Genomic DNA, 21,260 nt, shown 5'->3' with positions numbered 1-21,260 from the left:
CCCCAGAGTACTGGAGGAGACTGCAGATAGTATCGCTGATCCATTGACCACCATCTTCAACCAGTGGCGGATCCAGGGGGGGGGGCCCGGGGGGCCCGGCCCCCCCCCCCCCTTGAGAAAATAATCATGTAAAATCACGTGATTTTTACCTTTTTGGGGGGTTGGGCCCCCCCCCCCCCTGGCGCTCAAGGGGGGGGGGGGGTGCAAATTGAAATCTTTTTGAGGATCAAAAAAAAAAAAAAAATGTGCTCACCCCCCCCCCACTGAGCGATTTTTTGACCGGCACGTTTTTCAAATTTTCGGGAGCAAAAAAAAAAAAAAAAAAAAAAAAAAAAAAAAAAAATTGTGCTCTGTACCCCCCCCCCCCCCTTCCGGCGCGCCTGCTCAAGAAGATCAGAGCTCATGGCATTAGCGGAAACCTGATGAGATGGATCCAGAGCTTCCTTGGAGACAGGAGTCAATGCGTCGTCATAAATGGAAAAAAATAAAAATGGGCAGAAGTCTTAAGAGATAAAAGAGTCTGAAAAGAGGTAATGTAAATACAAAAGACACTAAACCTATACAAAATCAATTCCCTTTACAAATAGGTAACAATACGGTTCCTCGTGTTGTCATGCGAGGTTCGCGGTATGGTTAAACACACATACCCTTTGTTCCTTTATTTAGTTGATCGAACATTAGATATTGGTCCAACCTCCAACGGCGTGAACATTCCTCAGAAAGTCAAACACAAATTATAGACATTCGATGGAAAGGGAGGGGGTATAATATTCGGTGAATGAAGAGAGATATTAATTCGATGGAGAGGGAGAGGGGTTTAAAAGCAGATGAATGAAAAGAGATAAGATATTTGATGTAGAAGAGAGATATGAATGCGATTGGGAAAGATAGAGGTATGAATTCGATGGAGAAAGATAGAGATATGAATTCGATGGAGAGGGAGAGGGGTTTAAAAGCAGATGAATGAAAAGAGGTATGATATTCGATGAATGAATTCCATAGATACAATCATGCGTAATAATTAAGTCCTATAATAAAATGCCTATCCAATAATCAAAACGTCAAAAGTTCCCATAAAACACACGAGTGAAATTCAAAACGTTAAATTCCCGTAGAAATACGTGTTGTAAGTCACTTTTTGCTCTAAAAAACAAAGTCCAGAGAATAATGAAAATTCGCTATGTTAATTAAAAACGTCAAAATCCCACAGACACACGTGTTATACATAATAAGTCAGTCGTTTGTCATAATAAACTTCCGTTCATTTTGTACACAAAATATTCCACTTTTACACGAAATCCTGTTTTCTAAACATTCGTTCTCATTGACCCTGTATTCCCATAAACTTTAAGTAGATATTCATTAATAACTATTTTTTTGTTCATTATTGCAAAGTTGAAACTTTGATTCGAAAAGGTTATCAAAAACCAATGCTTGGAAACATTCGAAGTAATGATTATTATAAATTACAAAACGCTTAAATACAGCCCCAGCATAGCACCTGAAGAGCTCTCCGAACGCTGCTGAGATGTGTGAGATCACAGTATGGACATGATTTGCACAAGCAGACGATGTCCCATGACATCTCACACATTTTCAGTGCCTGTGTTTTCATCTTCTTTTGAGTTCTTTCTCTTTCTTTACTACCGTCAGGCTAAATGTATAATCTATTGCCTCACTCTAAACCCCGCGCATGGTTTTATTTTGATGACACTAATGCAGCGATTAAAAAATAAAGGAATCTGTCGCTTGTAACTAGACGCCATTGTATATTCAGCTGCACACTTCGCGGTATGTTCGGCGTTCCAAGAGGGAACAAATGCCCGGCGTCCTTAGTATCATTCCGGGGGGGTTTTCAATTTGAAAGTCTGGTACTTTGATTGTTAATTAACCCCTATCCTGTGTATTTACAAGCAAAAGATTTTAGTTATCAGAATCGGGTCAGATCCCCTTTTGAATGGTTTGACATGCTATTACATTTATGTACACTAAACTCATTATAATTTGACAAATAATAGCTTTGCAGTTATGTTCATTCTTTATGGGATGTCGTCTGCTTGGGTAGTATTGGTCCATATAGTGACGTCATTAAAACATCGTTATTTTTTCCGGCGAATCTCTCGTATATCCCAGCTGCTATGGAGGTGGTTGTATTTGTATTTGTTATAAATCACCCGATATGTAGTTGACCTAAAACTTGTACGGTGGCCATCTGTTAGCTTATACCAGTTTCTAGTGATACATTAGTTGACATATTGATTTTCTTTGAATTTCACCTTTAACAGACTTAAACAGACTTCTAATACTACTCCTGTCACCAGGCGCGGATACACGGGGGTGGGGAGTGGCCAACGGGCTCAGGAGCACCCCCCCCCCCCCTAAAAAAAAAAAAAGGAAAGGAAAGGAAAAGGGAAGGAAAAGGGAAGAAAGAAGGGCTAAAAAAGGAGTTAGAAGTGGGGCATCGTCAAGGACGTCGGCAAAGCTTTCGAGTTCGGCAGTTTGTGGATTCATAAAATCAGTTCCGTAAAGGCGATCGTAAAAGCCAAATTTGTTCAAAAAATTACACACTTTTATCGCAAGAATCTGGGTAAAAACATGTCATTCAGTTGTACAGGTGCGCAGAAGATGAACAGTCAGTCAACATTTTTCTTTTTCAATCTGCGCATTCAATCTGAAAAAATATGCCTAACAAAATTAGTTTCATGCATATCGTTTATTAGTGTCACATATGGGTCGTTACTGTTAAACAATATGGACAGATTGGATAGATTTGTAAATTATCAAAATTATAATCAGTAAACAATGCGAAAATGATTTTCCTCCAGCTTCCGGAACCTAACCTGGGAATTTTGTTGTGTCCTGCGGGACGCTATTACTTACCGCTTTTGCATAATTTGTGCGTGAGATTTTTTTCTCGTATAATTAAGTGCCCCTATCTATCTTACTCACTTGATCCAGGATTATTCAGTCTTTAGATTGTTGTTCCTATCCATGGTTTCGTTTGGTTGGGGTTGTCATCATATTTATGTGGGGCATCTTTCCACCATTTCTCAAGTCCAGATGAGTGCCCTTATTCAAATTTGAGAGATGCCTCCTTTAACTCTGTAATAAGTGCCCCTTTTCTCCTCTGATAATTGGCCCTTCTATTTTGACACGTGCCCACTTAATATCCTCGATAATTAGCACCATTTTCCTTCTGATAATTGCACCTTTTCCGTTGTCATAAGATGCCCTTTCGGTAATTCCCCTTTTTACTTTGACATGTGTTTCTTTTCTTTTCTAATTAGTGTTCTTTCCCCTTTGGATATGTGCCCCCTTTTTCTTTTCCTCATAAAAAGTGCTCCTAGTTTAAAGCGATTTAGAGCAATTTTTTCTTTAATTTCACCCAAATCTGACTCGCTAAGCTCTCTACGCTCGCGAGTATTTATGATATAATTATGTTCCCCTTCCACTCTCTCCTTCGGCCTGTAGGCTATACACCTGTCTCTTTGTGACCCCCTCTCCTGTCTGTCTCTCTATCTCTCTGACTCCGTCCCCCTTCACTCTCTTTCTCTCTCTTTCTGCCTCGACCCCCCCCCCTTCCTGTAAACTATATTATATACCTGCCTCTTTGTGACCCCCTCTCCTGTCTGTCTCTCTCTCTCTCTCTCTCTCTGCCTCCATCCCCCTTCCACTCTCTCGTTCGGCCTGTATGATATATACCTGCCTCTTTGCGACCCCCTCTCCCCTGTGTATCTCTCCCTCTCCTGTCTGTCTCTCTCTCTCTCTCTCTCTGCCTCCATCCCCCTTCACTCTCTCGTTCGGCCTGTATGATATATACCTGCCTCTTTGCGACCCCCCTCTCCCCTGTGTATCTCTCCCTCTCCTGTCTGTCTCTCTCTCTCTCTCTCTCTCTGCCTCCATCCCCCTTCACTCTCTCGTTCGGCCTGTATCCCAAGTCGAAATTCCAGTTGATACCAGTTGAAACCAGTAAGGATTTCTAACTGGTATCTACTGGTTTGAACTGGTCTCAACTGGTCTCAACTTGTCTTAACTGGTACCAGTTGATACCAGTTGATACAATTTGGAAACCAGTAGAAATACCAGTTGACATCTGAGACCAGTTGATATTACCAGTTGATTTACCAGTTGAAACCAGTAGATGATTACCAGTTGATTTACCATTTGAAAACCAGTATGGTTACCAGTTGATTTACCAGTTGAAAACCAGTAGATGATCACCAGTTGATTTACCAGTTGAAAACCAGTAGATGATTACCAGTTGATTCCAGTTGAAAACCAGTAGATGATTACCAGTTGAAAACCAGTAGATGAGTACCAGTTGAAAACCAGTAGATGATTACCAGTTGATTTACCAGTTGAAAACCAGAAAGATTACCAGTTGATTTAATTACCAGTTGATTTACCAGTTGAAAAACCAGTTCAATGTATCTTATGAATATTCATGATTTGCATGTTTTCACAGAAAATATAATTATCATGATCTTTCAAGCAAATGTGACAATGCACATACATTTTGTGATTTACATTTTCTTAGTTAATTATTGACAAATATATTACACATGTCTGATCATGTTTTCATCTGATTTAAGACGTAAAATGAGATATATTGATATATATATATGTAATTACTAACCAGAAATAAAGTGTATAAATTTGTATATATCTATGCACGAACAATATATGTCAAATCACACAATACACATCTGTAATCTACTTCAAATAATCATTGTGATGGGGTAATTGCAAGAGTTAGTATATGTTGTCAAGTTAGTGGCCAGATGCCAATAATGATTATTGATTATCAGATGATTGATTACTGGATAATCATCTGAAAAATCAACTGGTAATTCAACTGGAAATTCAACTGGTAAATCCTGGTAAATCAACTGGTAATTGAACTGGTAAATCAACTGGTAATTCAACTGGAAATTCAACTGGTAAATCAACTGGTAAATCAACTGGTAATTGAACTGGTAAATCAACTAGTAATTCAACTGGTCTCAGTTAGCGTTGTTTCAATTTCCATATTAAAAACCAGTTAAATCTACTGGTTTCAACTGGTACCAGTTGACTTACTGGTTTTAACTGGTACCAGTTGCCTACTGGTTTCAACTGGAATTCCGACCTGGGATGCTATATACCTGACTCTTTGTCCCCCTCATTCTTGTTTATATACTCTCCCTCCCCTGTCTCTCTATCTCTCTGTCTGCCTCCGTCCCCTCCACCATCACTCTCTCATTCGACCTGTATGCTATCTCTCTCTCTCTCACACACACACACACACATACACTCTGTCTGCACCTTATTTGGGGGGTCATTACTAGCCAAATGGCTACAGCACATGTAGACTTTTACACATCACAATTTCAGTGAGTTTCAAGTTTGAAAAACTTAGGGGGAGCAATACGGACTTTTAGATTTGCATGGACTGATACGTGTGACTAGGGGCGGCGATTTCTTTTCATGACCGGGGGGGGGGGTAAAATGCCAGGGGCAAGGGAGCAGTGCCATAATGGGTTTTTTTTTTTTGGGGGGGGGGCAGAAAAAAATCCGCATCACCACCACTCTTACACGTTACGCAGGCCCTGGGAACGTTTTTTAAAGTGGGGGGGGGGGGGAGCTAAAGTATTTACGATCAGGTAGAGCAAAGCAAAGCAAAACGACGTGTACATTGGCGTGGGGTCCAGGGGCAAGCACGGCGGGTGTCAAGGGGCGGAGCCTAATGAAGCTTAGGGGTTTTAGGCATTTATTAAGGTCAGACGAGCATCTCGGGGGCGGAGCCCCCGGAGGCTAAGGGTTTTAGGCATTTAATTACGGTCAGATGAGCATAATTTTACCTTATTTGTGACACTGGCATGCAGGTCACTTATTGGGGTGGAGCCCCCAGAAGCTCAGGGGTTTTAGGCATTAAATTACGATCAGATGAACATCAAGGGGCCGCCTTAGGGCCCTTGGTGGGGTCCAGGGGCAGGACACCCGGAGGTCAGGGTTAAATCATGCCATTTCTCCAACATTTGTAAATCACTGGTATCGAATTAGAAATAAACCACGTTTGAATTTCATTTGGGGGGGACTGCCCCCAATCAGTACGCAAATGCGAGGGAGCATAGTGAATGAGAGGGGTGAAGGTGACGGAAGTGACTGCCCCCTCACAGGTTTTTGAAGTTTTGGTGTATTACAAAATTACATTCCTTAGCAAAACTATAGTATAAACGTTAGCAATATACCATTTTTCACTCTTCAATTTTCTCGGTATTTACTTGTTCATTTTGAAGGATATTTCGCGAGGGAGCGTAGCTACTGAGTGAGAAGATTTGTGCATTTTTATTTGTTTAAACGCTGCACTCTTGGGCCCTCCAGAGCCTAAAAGTGTATTGCAGTCTTTATTCAATATTTGCTATACATTTTTTTGTGTGCACTTTTTCAAATTTTGAGGGGGGAGGGGGGACGATCCCCTCCTAAAAAATCGAGGGGGACGTGTCCCCCCGTCCCCCCCCCCCCCCCCCGGGATCGCCGCCCCTGCCCTGCGTGTGTCGTCCATTCAAGGCAGTTCATTAAAAGGACGTCGATCGTAGCAATCCCCATGTCTTCGTGCGAATCTAAAAGTCCCTATTGACATGTATCAGAACACGGATCATGATAGCTTAATCACATTTACTTTTTCTCAGCTAGCAAAAAGTAAAAGCTCAAAAAGAGGTGTCTTGAAAGCTAAGATATTGATAATTACTACATGAAAATCAACATTGCAGGAATAGTTGTTGTTCTTTGACATATCTGCGCCCCATTGATGGCAACTTAGCCATGGCAACATCACTCACCAGCCAATCAGGCAAATGAAGGTGACAGTTACCATTAATCGTCAAGTTATCATCGATGGTAAGCTATACGCGCCGGGACCCTCAATTACCGGTACCTTATTTCAATTATTTACCATATTCAAGCTCTTAGAAGAATCTTACCTGCTCTGTTCCATACAATTATTAGCATATTTCCACAATTATATATTTTGCATCCTCGACAAGTCTTTTACAATTAAATCTACTTCATAGACAACGAATCACTGACTTAACTTACATAAACTTTTTTCTTCTTTATTGATTTTCAAATTATCAAGAACATGTAGTTCAGAAAGAAAAAAAGTCATTAAAAAAAAATTAAGTTTTAATTACACACACACACGAAAGTCAATGTAATACATGTTAACAGGATGCATCACTATCACAATCCAAATAATGTTCTTTTTACAGAGAATACAAATTACAACCATGATTCATTTCTTTGACCTACTCCAATGAACAAAGAAATTCTCAAAATAGTACTATGGGGTGTTTCATAACTATGGTCAGGCACGTAGCCACGGGGGGGGGGGGGTCACGTGCCCCCCCCCCCCCCAAAAAAAAATCCAAGATGGTTTTTTTTTACCTCGATCGATTACATGTGCCCCCCCCCCCCCAAACATCAAACTCTGGCTACGTGCCTGACCATGGTAGATCGACTTTAAATTGGACTTATCTATGGCAGGCCGTGCAAGCCACTGTTTTCTCTCACCATTCCTGGCATTAGTTTCTCAAGGGATTTACCAATTGTGGTCAAACCTTCAGAATTTACCTTTTTTGAAATACCCCCCCCCCCCCCGATATAGTTTTTGTGCACCAAGTAGTCGTTTCACGAAATCATATCTTTGTCCGCGACTCATGGAGATATCATGAAGCGGGTAACCGTTTCATGAAACCATAAAAGGTGACAAATTCACGATTTCAATATTATCGCGTTTCATAAAACCATAATAGGTGACAAATTCACGATTTCAATATTATAGCGTTTCATAAAACCATGATAAGTGACAAATTCACGATATCAATATTATCGCGTTTCATAAAACCATGATAAATGACAAATTCACGATTTCAATATTATGGTAATTTTACCTGACGGCTAAGAAAGCACTAAATGCTTGTTAGTAAGCCCCCCCCCCCCCCCCCCCACTCCGGGGTCGGAATGACCGCATGCGTGTTACCAAAATGTCCAGTAAAGGGGTACTTTTCGTGCGACAAAGTCCGGCCCGAGAATTGTAAAAAATTAAAAAAAGGGGTGCATTTGACTTTTCACCTGGAGATTTCTTTAAAAAGGGGGTGTTTTTCTTTTTTTCTCTCATCTCTTTGGACTCGTGAAAAATTATTCCGAATTTAGGGGGTACATTGAGCATTTTTCCTGATTTAGGGGGGTCTCCAAGACAGGAAAAGCCCGCGAAAGGGGGGTTCGGAAATGTTGGCATTCCTCAGATAGGGGGTGCTTTCAAAAAGAGGGAACGAGCATACGCGTACCCTAAATAACACTGAGTGAGGGGCCGGGTTAGTAAGCAACCAGAAGATCGACGGCTTTAGGTCCTCTTTGAGTTTATGTCTAAGAAAATAATGAAAACAGGATATCTTATGCCTCACAATTTTAAGATTAATTTATCAAATAATTATGATTTAAAAATGGAATATATCTAGCTACATAACTGCACAAAAAATGAAGTCATTCTCATGGGTATGTACGTCCATCTTTGGGCAACTTTAAACATCTGTTAACATTTGAAATAAGTGTGTTTTAAGGGCAGACTCAAATTTATCTTTTGTATCAATGTCTCTAAGAGAGTCATGGAGGCTATTCCATTAACTGGGGCAGCATGGGCAAATTAATGTTCATCACATGTTTTTGTCAGTAAGAAGGCAAAATCTGCCCAGTACAATTACAAACACAAAACCAACATCATTCACATTATCTAACAACAAAAAGTAACATACTTCAACTTCATGAAATGGGTTCAAGAATGTAGCCAATTAGAAGCGTCGAAATGGATCACGTGCGCGTGTATTAAGTTTTACATGTATGTAAGGGGAGTGCATTTTGAGGATAACAATCCTCAATTTCTCTACTTTATACCTTTCTTATAAAACAAATATTACACGTTTTTAGCTCGGGCATTAGTGATATGCACTGCACTTGAGACAGACAAAGATCTCGACAAATCTCGTTCATTATCCTGCTGTGACTTAGCCTGGGTGCAGTGCATATTCACTAATGCACTCGCAGTTCCCAAACATGTATTATTTGTATAATATCTGATTAGCTCTCGACAAATCTCGTTCATTATCCTGCTGTGACTTAGCCTGGGTGCAGTGCATATTCACTAATGCACTCGCAGTTCCCAAACATGTATTATTTGTATAATATCTGATTAGCTCTTTAGCTCTAGAAACAAAATAATACCTCTGGTAAAAAAAAAAAATGAATTAAACAAAAAGCAACAATAAATACACGCATTGCACTAGAATCCTCATGAGGACTGAAATCTCAAATTGTTAAAGCAAATTCCAGAATAGCTCCTGTGAACACACAAACACACACACACAAATCACACTGGCATTGACCTACCGATATATATATATATATAGTAGTGCTGCATTGAAAGGTACCAATCCCCACAAACTATTGTTTTGTATATTCTTCCATTAGTTTCATGTTGCAATTAATATGAGCTTCAAATATCAATTCTATAAAGAGATTTTGCAATTTTAACTTAACACGTACACTTTCCATTACGGTAGGCCTAAACAAAATAAACAAATGTTGTATTGCCCTTTAGGTGCCAAAACATTGGTTGGTCGGTCAGAAATCTTTTTTTTAAACTTTTTTTTTCTTCTCCCTCTTTGGGCAGATATTTCTCAGTTTTGAATGCTTTAATACATTTTTTTCCGCCAAAAACGGTAAAAAAAAATTAAAAATTAAAAATTAAAAGCTGACCATAGATTTCAAGATGTTTGGGTCGGTGGCAAAGGGCAATACAACATCTTTTTTTTTTTAGGCCTTATACATGAAAGTGATTTGCAAGTACTGATCAAGTAGAATACTGAACGCTCATGGACGCGCTCGCATATCATGGTACGCACGGAACCCAGGCCCGAATTGGGTTCCATGTCACGTGCACTGTTTTATTATATTCTTATTTTCTTCATACCCCTTATACATGTATCTGTTTACCCATAGAGAGCCGGTATAGTTTTTAGGGGGCTAGATTTTATACATGATTCTAGCTGTACACACATTATTTTTTTAAAGGGATAGTTGAGTTCCGTTGCAGAGGGCGCTACACAAAATAATTTTTTTGGTGAAATAATGAAAAACTGAGTGTAAAATTTGAAAGAAAATACAATTTAAATGACAATATCATCTTTGTTTGATCAAAATCGGTTCAGAGACGGCTGAAATATCCATAAATATAATGATTTCTAATTTTGTGTACCACCACAAATATCAGATAATTTGAAAAAGCTGTTTTTTGTTGGCTTTGTCGTGTTGGTTATATTACGCACAACCAGCTGGCCCATGTATTGTTATTATTATTAATTCATTAATTAATTAACGGTCACCATATTTTTTTGAAAGTGGAGCTGAATTGGTATGATCGTATTGGCTAAATTTTACACATTTTGGGGTCTAAAATTACCTTCATAGCAGTTTTAGTTCCCAAAAGGGCACTAGAAATGTCATAGATAAGAATAAGAGCAATAAACACACACTTTGAAGGTATTTGCGGTCTGAAACAAGAACTCGACTATCCCTTTAATGATTGGTGCGTTGTAAGTCATTGTAAGCGTTGATATTAAAGGGAAAGTCCACCCTGAAATTAAGTTAGTTTTAATAGGAGTAGAAAAATGAGAGAAACAAGTCAGTGAAAGTTTGAGCAAATTCCGATTAAAAATAAGGAAGTTAGGATTTTTTAAGTTGTGATCAATCAAACACAAATTGGCAACTCTATGACATATCATGCGAGCTCAACTTCCATTTGCTCAGTACTAAAAAAATCTAAAATTTTCATTTTCCCTCAAGAAAAATTTCAACCATACATGCACCCTAAATATAATAATTGCAAATATGTTTCTATACTCCCCCTGCAAGGAACAAATATATATTCCGTCATCAATAACGAAGAAAACATGATTTTATGGAAAATTATGCACAAAGCAAATGAAGGAGAGCTCGTATGATAAGTCACAGAGTTGCCAATTTGTATTTGATTGATCACAACTTCAATAATTCATAACTTTCTTATTTTCATTCAGAATTTGCTCAAACTTTCACTCACCTGATTTTCTTATTATTCTGCCTCTATCGAAACAAACTTATTTTGGGGGTGGACTTTCCCTTTAATCAAAACCTATTTGCGATTGATATCAATCGCAACTATGTACATAACAGATGGGAGATTGCAAACTGATTGATTGGAGGACTTGGGATTGATTTGGATCTATCGTATTAAAGTCTTTGTAAGACGGGGCCGTGTGGATGTACATATCAAATATTATACTTCTAAATTGCTTATTATCCTTGACTACAGTAGGTCAAAGATGCGACACTGGGTTTCTCAGCACTGTGTTACACCCTTGGTCTTGAAACCAAACAGGGTAGAAGAGAAACCAACAAGGGTTCAAAGAAGCATTAATGGGAAACAATCAGTCAATGGATACTTTCAAGGTGAAAAGGTGCTTTAGTATTCACAAACCACTCTATAGAATGCCTCCAGCCATATTTCAATCAATTTGGACAAAAAAATATTGGAACCTTTTAACGTTTACCATCATAGTGTACAGTATGACTGTTACAAATTATAAACCTATATCCATAGGATTTGTTTTGTTTTGTTCTGTTATTGCCTAGATGTCATGTTAGTCTTCTTCACAGTTTTCTGACTTTTCTCTCAAACTCCTGTAACTAACAAATCGGGGGCAGTCAGTGGCGGATCCAGGGGGGGGGCCCGGGGGGCCCGGGCCCCCCCCCCCCCTTGAGAAAAAAATCATGTAAAATCACGTGATTTTTACCTTTTTGGGGGGTTGGGCCCCCCCCCCTGGCGCTCAAGGGGGGGGTGCAAATTGAAATTTTTTTTGAGGATCAAAAAAAAAAAAAATGTGTTCACTACCCCCCCCCCCCCCCCCCCCCACTGAGCGAATTTTTGGCCGGCGCGCTTTTCAAATTTTCGGGAGCAAAAAAAAAAAAAGTTGGGCCCCCTCCCCTAAGAAATCCTGGATCCGCGCCTGGGGGCAGTATCATAGCGGTTTCATCAGAACGAACGAACACCTATGAACTAGTAACGGGCGCCTCATCTGCATGCAATGATTTCAAATGTTTTTTAAGTTGCGGTAGATACCTAAAAGCCAGCGGGCACAGTTTGCACTTGTAATTCTTTTCTCCAGTGTGCACCCGGAAATGTGACTTGAGCTGGCTATGATCCCGGTACGTCTTGTGGCAGACCTCACACTCATACGGCTTCTCCCCACTGTGTTTCCTCATGTGTGACTGTAGGTGTACCTTCTGGCTAAAGGCTTGGTTACACAGGGAGCACAGGAATGGTTGGTCCCCAGTATGCACACGCATGTGAGGCGTCATCTGACTCCGCCTCTTAAAAGCCTTGCCGCAGACCTCACACTTGTGCGGTTTGATACCTGCATGTGTTCTCATGTGAGAACACAAGCTACCCTTCTCCGCGAATGCCTCTTCGCAATACTGGCACTGGAAGGTACGCTTACCAGAATGCTGGCGAACATGGACATTGAGCTGGTTGCTTCGGCGAAACGCCATGTTGCAAACTTTACACACGTAAGGCTTCTCCCCTGAATGTTTCCGGTGATGATTTGTGAGTTGGTTACGGCTTCGGAAAGAATCGGTACAGACATCACATTGGAATGGACGATCACCAGTGTGCTTCAGTTCATGCAGCTTCAGTTGACTTTGATACTTGAAGATCTTGTCGCAGGACTCGCACTTGAACTGCTCTTTGGGTTTCCATGATGTCTTCAATGAAAGAGACTTCACAACATTCTGAGCCTTCTCAATAGCCAGCTTCTCTGCATCATTCAATTCATTATCATCCCTTGACACAGTTTGGGTTCTGCTGGTGCAGCTGCTGCCATCATTTTCACTGTCCACTCTAAGGTTGTTCTGATGCATAGACTGGAAGTTCATTGGGTATTGCAGCATGTTGGGACGAGTCTGGGAATCAAGGGAGCTATACATGGGAATAGGATAGACACCTAACCAGCTGTTCCGTTCACGCAGGTTGTTCTCAATCTCACGAGCAAAGCTGCTAATGTCACTCACAGTCCCATTCACAAGGTGCTGTACCGACGGAGGATGCCCAACAAGGCTCTGGGACACCATGGTGGCACCTTCCCTCTCACCTGAGGTAGCAAGGTGCTGTAACGACGGAGGATGCCCAACAAGGCTCTGGGACACCATGGTGGCACCTTCCCTCTCACCTGAGGTAGCAAGGGGCTGTACTGACAGAGGATGCCCAAGGCTCTGGGACACCATGGTGGCACCTTCCCTCTCACCTGAGGTAGCAAGGTGCTGTACCGACGGAGGATGCCCAAGGCTCTTGGACACCATGGTGGCACCTTCCCTCTCACCCAAGGTAGCTTCCACTTCACCCATTGTGGAAATCTGATTTCTACGGTGGTCTGATCCATGGGCTGTACCACTCAAGTCGTTGTCAATATTACTGGCTTTCCAGCTTTCATTCTTATGGGGAGATCTTCTACTACTTGCGTCCTTCTTGCCTGGACTCTGGTGTAGGGACTGGGCATAGATTGGATACACAGGCGTCTTAGCAATAGTCTTTGGCACGCTTCCTCTGCCGTCATCATTGCCTCTCTCAGGTGCATCTCCCTGGCAGATGCCTTCTTCATTGTTAACACTTCTTTGTCTTTTGTATGTAGCATTGTAACTCTTTGTCCTCTGGCAAACGCTTTTCTGGATAGAATGCACATAGACTCGATTCGCCAGGGTCTTCAGTGGTGCAATTCTTGCCACATTTGTAGTGCATGTATTGCCGGCTGCACTGGGAGTGCTTTCACCTCTGCTGTTATTGCTGACTGGAATACGAGGGCTATCATTGGTGCTTTGATCCCTCTCAATGGAAACTTCCTTTGGTCTAAAGGGATTTAGAATGCTATCTGTAATAGAAAGGAACACAGAGAAGGCTTAACAACTACTTAGTATATGATGAAGTCACTTTCAACAACAGATATACTTTTACACACATAATGCATGTAAAGAAATCTACAGAAAGCCTTGTAAATGGTATGTTAAAGATAAAGTTGAGTTGTGGTTATTCATCTGTGTGAATCTCAAATTAGCAATTTGGTCAGTACATGTACATGTAGTAGTACCGAGCAATTCTCCTGTTTGTGTTTTTCTCTTAAAGGAATAATACAAAGTTCTGGGAAATTTTGAAAATTGAGTGGATGGTAATTCTTTACAATTTTGATATATTTGGATGCCCCTGGGATGTATTATAAGCACTATAGAAAATTTAGCCCCCTAAAACACTTCTGCTTTCGAGAAAAAATTGAATATACAAATTTACTAGTGCTCCTGGTAAATTTTGATGAATTTCAAATAGCTCCTACGGCCGTACAATGGTTGTTTCGACCATGAAAATCTCAGAATATGTAGTTGTGATATATAATTTCCAAACGGGAATAGCTAATACACTGTAGGTCGATTTTAGTCAAGAAACATTGTTTTTTAGCTTCATTAATATCTTGACCTCGATAGGGAGCTATACAACATAAAGAGTTTATTATTTACAATTTCATAACTTTAGACTTGATTTCAACCGCGACAACGATCACTGAATATTGTAGGATCGCATATATGCTTCCAATATGTTCAATTTTAAATAGAACATCTTTTGCACAAAAGACATTTGTTTTTACAGGTCCAAAACTGTGGAATTCTCTTTCAAATGATAATATACAGTGTAATTCGATACAAATTTTCAAAAGGAGACTTAAAAGCTTTCTTCTGAATAGTTACTAGGCTATTGCCTTCCCGAATCAAATATCATTTGTAGTGTGACTTTATGCAACTTTTATTGTTTCTTTTTATAAACATGTATTTATCAATGTTTTGCGTTTAAAATAACCCTGTAAGTTGGGGCTCTGATCGGATTGGAGCGACACCCTCGCACCTTTGATCGGTATCGGATCGGAAGAGCGACAAAAAAAATCGGCCGATTTTTTTTTTTTTTTTTTTTTTTTAATAACGAAATTTTTCAAGTTTTTGGCTATCAAATGCTAAAAAAAGTTCATGGCTGGGATTATTTTGTCATTTGGAGTTGTTGTAGACCATGTTTGTTGATATTTAGTGCCTTTTCATGACTTTGAAATTATATTGGTCTAAGAGCAGAGGCAAAACATGCAGGCCGCCATCTTGAATTATAATGTAGGTATGCATTATAATCCAAGATGGCGGCCCGCATGTTTTGCCTCTGCTCTTAGACCAATATTATTAATTTCAAAGTCATGAAAAGGCACTAAATATCAACAAACATGGTCTATAACAACTCCAAATGACAAAATAATCCCAGCCATGAACTTTTTTGGAGCATTTGATAGCCAAAAACTTGAAAATTTTCGTCATTAAAAAAAAAAAAAAAAACCTACATTATAATCCAAGATGGCGGCCCGCATGTTTTGCCTCTGCTCTTAGACCAATATTATTAATTTCAAAGTCATGAAAAGGCACTAAATATCAACGATCATTGTCTACAACAACTCCAAATGACAAAATAATCCCAGCCATGAACTTTTTTGAGCATTTGACAGCCAAAAACTTGAAAATTTTCGTCATTAAAAAAAAAAAAAAAAAAAAAATTGCCGATTTTTTTCCGATCATTTTAATTGATCGGCGATCGGAAATTTTTCCCCGATCACCCCTGATCGGATCGGTATCGGCGGCCGATCCGATGCTCGTTAGTTTAAAAGTAATTTTTTTTTTGTATTATTGAATCAGTTATTGTTGTTGTTTTTTTCTCACAAAATAATAATTCATAAATAATTACTTTTACAGGGGGGCTTACACCCTACAAGCTCTGCTTTTTAGTCGGCCCTCCTTCCCTTTCAATATCATGTTTATTTTCTTTAATGTATTGTATTGTGCAAATTGATCTATATGTATATAAATATGTGAATATGTTAAAATGTACCATCATTGTAAATATGAACGATTGAAAGAGGAAAATGAAATGAATTGAATTGAATTGAAAAAAATTGAATTGAATTGAATTGAATTAATTTGAATTTGAACCAAATTCATGACCCCATACCAAAACTTTGTAATACTTTAAGTAAAATTCTCCCTGAGGCACTACTAACAATATATCATGGATTGCATACATGTAGTTATTGGTCAGAAAGAAAAGACTCTAGAGTAAAACATTTTTTAAATTTAATTGTTTTGCTTGTAGGAACAAATGGTAGAGTTGTCAGTCACTACATCATACATCTTTCAACAATTTGCTTCTCTTATTTTCTGCTTTCTTTCACAGCAATTTGCTATTAAAGGTATAGACCAGTTTTGGAAACGGCCCCCTCTCAAAAAAATGAAATGGAAGTTGTTATTACCAATCATGTGAAAGAATATGTTTTGACTCATACATGATAATACGAATATTGCCGGGAAACTGCCTACTAATTGATATTTTTGGTAAATTATTATATCTATCCGGACCGGATAGATATCACCCACGTGTCACGTAGTCCCATGTGTACATCTTTCTGTGTACAGTGCTTGTAACTTTACCAAGACTGGGCCAAATTTCTTATCATTTTGAATATTCCAGAACCTTGCAGTACACACCAATACTTATTTGCTAGATGATCAACCTTTTCTGATCGATTCCACAACGTTCCTTTCACAATGCAATCGCATGTCCAGAACTGGTCTTTACCTTTAAGGTGAGAAGTATGAATAATTTTGAAGTGCATGTGGTGTCATCGAAACTACAAAAACTTAGATTAAAGCCAATCTGCACTAGAATGGCCAGGAGGGATAAGACCTCTCTGCATGGTCACTGACTGGTGGTCATCTCATCAAATCAGCTCTCAATTCACATAAGAAAAAGGGCAATGTTTCGCCTGTCTGATTATCAAAATATTTCTGATTGGAATTCGAAATTTCAAACAACAGTTTCCTACTGTTTTTTTATAACATTACATTCTATCTGGGAAAATGAGTATGGTAAAACCTGTCACTCAGAGATTTTTAATTTGTTGAGGCACTTCATGACCATTTTGAAGTGCAATTTTTTTAGGGCTTCAATGTTACACCATATCACAGACACTGATTACTCATAGGGCCATGTATCTCAGATTTGTATTGTTAAACGATCCCGAAGCATGCGAAAGGTTTGGCTCTTTGTCTTACCATCTTCAACTGAAATTCCCCGTTCCTGAATGAACTTTGTTTGACCAGCGCCCTCACTTGTTCCAGTGTTGCCACACCCTGTGAGATGTTCCATCTTCTGCTCACTCGGCTACAACCACATGTACTTTCCTGCAACTGGTCTGAAATGAATAACACACCATGTCAGGGTAAGATCCCAATTCCCAAATGATTGCAGATACACCTGTATGTTCAAGAACCAGACTCGTCTTTAGGCCCGATGAAAAAACTCTAGGCCTGATGACGATGGACCATAACGATTACCGATATAAAAAAAATATTAAAAAATAGAAGCAATTATGATGATAATGCAATAAAAGAATACATGAATACCCCCACCCCCCCCCCCCCCCAAAAAAAAATAGAAGCAATCATGATAATAATGCAATAAAAGAATACATGAATACCCCCACTCCCAAAAAACAAAGAAAAATAGAAGCAATTATGATATTAACACAATAAAAAAATTAAAAAATCCACCACCCCCCCAAAAAAATTAAAATTAATAAATAAATAGATAAAAAAAATAAAAATAAAATAGAAGCAATTATGATAATAAAGCAATAAAAGAATACATAAATACCATCTCTCCCACCCCCCCCCCCCCCAAAAAAAAAAATATATAAAAAAAAAAAAATGGGGAGGATGGAACTTCTCAACCTCTTCTGTCTTGTTTTCTCTACAGATGTTGAGGAGCTTTGTCCAGCAGTGACCAGTGTTTGAGAGTTTTGAGAATTAATCAGGAGTGTCTTAGTTCTTACAATTTTTTTCCTACATACTAAGTACAGTACTGGTAATGCTGTGTTGAGTGTGCCCCATGAACATGCATATTTTGTCAATATTTTAGTAATTTCTCATCTACATGTTATAAACTTCATTGATGTACATCAATATTGTGTTTATAAACATATACATGTAATCAATTTACACTGCAATGTAACAAATCGATATCATAAAAATATTACCAACAAGCCCTTAAAGCCCAAGTCCACTCCAAAAACAACTTACCGGTACTTTCGATAGAAGCAGAAAAATCAGACTTACTATTAAAAAAAAACTAATATGAAAGTTATGAATTTTTAATGACATTAACAACTTTGAAAATCACTAGACAAATTGGCAACTCACTCATGAGTAAGTGACGTCATGTCCTCACTATCCACTTATTATTTTCTTTATATTGATGATATCAATTTCCTATTTTCTCCTTAAGAATCTTATTTCTAAACACCTTTCTTCAGTACTCAGATCCTCATTACGGTAGATAACTTCACACGGACGCGCAACCCACCATCGATATGTACTTGTATTGTGCAACGGCTTGCCGTGAAACCTGTAAAGTGTATACTAGACCTAGTCTAATGTTTTTCCGAAAAATACTCCAAAAATAAGAAAATTGACACGAAACAGGTAATAAACTAGGGAGGCCAATGCCCAAATCTAACTTTTTAATTACTAATTTGTTTATACTAAAACTAAGATTAAAAGAAAGCATTTACTTTCACTAAGAAAATCCACCCATCTGCCGACTCCAGAAGTTCCATCAAATAGGAGATATCCAGCTAGTTCCTATGAGGTTCCTTCTACGCCTTTCCGTACGTAAGAGCCTTGAAACAATTATATTTCATGTCGCAAAGTTACGTTCATAATTAGACAGGCCCGAGGGACAAAGTTCATGATGAAGTTTAAAACTTCGCGCGAAAGTGCAATCACTCAACAGCGGCTAGCCTTGAATCGGTCGCACACGTACACACCTTCTTCTTCTTAGTTGATCCCACCACCGACACAGGCAAGCCCCGATGCAGGCTGAAGTCCAGCCATCAATGTGCGAACGATTACATCTTCTACTACTACGAGCCGAAGACGATGGTTCAAAAATGAAGAATAGAAATATATATAATTCATTGATATTTACCTTAGATGTGCATTCCAATGATTTGATTTCCTCATGAGTATTCCTTATTATCAACGATCGAGAAGTTACGAGGTCCAATTAACATCCATCTTGCAGCGAACACAATCATAGCGCACATCCATGCATGCAACGTACGTGTACTAATATTTCTCTCACTCTCTCTCTCTCTCTCCCTTTCGCTATACGTAACATACACACTCACTAACCATGTATCATACAACACACACCTTCAAATCATGGCTTTCATTTCAATTCTCAATTGGAGTATAGACTGCTCACGTAGACTTTTTTTTTTACTGAAATATCTTTTTTAACACTTCTCATACATTACTGCACGACACTCGTATCTAGTGCTGTGAGAATAACGTACTAGGGTCTATAAATAAGACTACGCTTTGCGCACGATCTGACCGGAGCTCAGATTATGTCGCAATACCCTTTATTTTTGGCGCGAACAATGACGTCACTGTTCACTGTTTTCCTTCTCATTTTGAGATGGATGTAGCTATAGGGCTCAAACCAATGCACGATTGACAGAAACATCGTACTCTATCTACTTTCGAATGTTCAGTTTGTAAAAATCTGTATTTAAAAAGATATAATCTTTTTTCTTTATATTTTCTAGTTGTTAGAAGTGGCAATTGTGAACATCTGAAATGTTGATCTCTATCAAAAGTTCTTTACTCAAAACGGATCCCATATTTTTAGGGTCTACCTTCTGCCAATGAGAAGGTTTTTAGTGAGCAAACCTCTACGCCCTCTAGGATTTTCTTAGTCGGTGGTGCGAGTGCGTCAAGGTCGTCTGCAACCACAATTATTGGATTAAAAAACGTCAAAATCTGCAAGATTGTCAACAAATGGTGAAAGACTGTTACAGATCCGTGATTATAGGTATGTTGTGAAATGTATAATTGTATTTTCTTTTCTTATTTTCTTCAATTTTTATTTTTACATCATTTTTTTCCCTTTGCTAATTTTTTGAAGTGGGCGACGAGCGCACAAATCGTAAGTGTAGAAGCCTTACGCCCGGGCATTGACCTCCCTAAATAAACACAACAAATTTTAACTTGTGATCTTTATTTGGACATTTAATAATATTTAGACTCCTACACTTCATTTTGGATATGTTTTAGTAGGGTATCCCCACGCCGGAGTAACGGGTCAAATTTTGGATAAGTTTCTGAACAAGCGTCGAAATGTAAAGTATCAATTGCACAGCTTTTAATACACAGCCAGATCACAAGGAAACTAATACATGGGACTGAACATTAAATTCAGCATAATACTAAAATAAATCTAGATCCGAATATTACTATATAGATCTAGGTCTAGGTCTAGACCTATAGTAATAGCTTTAGAATAATGAAAAATTGCTATATCTGCGTTACAAGTCAAACATAAAATCCCAGCGAAATTTCAAGGTTCAAGCTGAAGTGTGTTTGACTCACCTCGTATTTCAACAACTCTTCATTTTCGTCACTCCAGCAAAACATAGACTATACGAGATCGAAAGTCAATGCTTATGCGCTTGCGGGCACGGGCATTTAGTCAATACACTCACAACGCACAAATGCACACAATTATGCCGATGCGGTTGATCGGAAAGTTTGACAGTAGACCCACAATTTGAATTAAAAAAAAAAAAATTAAGATCAAAAAAATAAAAAAAATATATTTTACTGCTATTGAGGTGTCGTCAATTGTCCCTAAAGTACCAATTTTGAGTGAAATTAGTTGAGTTTTGTACAGTGGTGTTTAAAATGTTGAGAATCAATAGCACAGTTTTTAGTACACAGCAAGTATAGTAATGCAGCTATGTGTGGTAACTGCAGGCAGCTAAGGCTTATAGCGTCAAATTTATCGATTACCGTTAACAACTGCCGGATAAAAGCGCCATTTTGGTATATAGAGCTTTCTTAATTCTTAGGAACCACTGAACGATATTATATAGGGTAGGAGCCCCCGGAAAAATTCATATAAGGATGTGGGGGACGGGCGTCGTCTAAGAGCCCCCAAATATTTGTTAATTAAGGTACCTCTATATATAGACAATATGGCGCATACAGGCGGCCGA

The 21,260-nt window shown here is 38.9% G+C and overlaps 1 protein-coding gene across 1 annotated transcript; it reads right to left on the bottom strand.

The window, feature by feature from the left end:
* Positions 1 to 12,088: 12,088 nt before the first annotated feature.
* Positions 12,089 to 20,714, bottom strand: LOC100890811 (zinc finger protein 37). The gene is made up of 3 exons (XM_003729415.3): positions 20,635 to 20,714; positions 17,254 to 17,393; positions 12,089 to 13,997 (listed from the first exon to the last, which is right to left on the bottom strand). The coding sequence occupies exons 2-3, from the start codon at positions 17,345 to 17,347 to the stop codon at positions 12,124 to 12,126; spliced, it is 1,968 nt and encodes a 655-aa protein (XP_003729463.2). The 5' UTR covers positions 17,348 to 17,393; positions 20,635 to 20,714; the 3' UTR covers positions 12,089 to 12,123.
* Positions 20,715 to 21,260: the final 546 nt, after the last annotated feature.

This window comes from Strongylocentrotus purpuratus, unplaced genomic scaffold (assembly GCF_000002235.5).
Source record: "Strongylocentrotus purpuratus isolate Spur 01 unplaced genomic scaffold, Spur_5.0 spur5_scaffold_20, whole genome shotgun sequence".
NCBI classification, from domain to species: Eukaryota; Metazoa; Echinodermata; class Echinoidea; order Camarodonta; family Strongylocentrotidae; genus Strongylocentrotus; species Strongylocentrotus purpuratus.
The sequence above is the reverse complement of the archived record's forward strand: the minus strand, read 5'-3'. Positions and strand labels throughout refer to the sequence as shown.

What these genes read in the sequence shown, in the direction of transcription:
- LOC100890811 (XM_003729415.3), bottom strand. Translation starts at nt 17,347, where the DNA reads ATGGAACATCTCACAGGGTGTGGCAACACTGGAACAAGTGAGGGCGCT. An exon ending in GGGAATTTCAGTTGAAGATG is followed by an intron (nt 13,998 to 17,253) that starts GTAAGACAAAGA and finishes TTTCTATTACAG; the next exon opens with ATAGCATTCTAAATCCCTTT.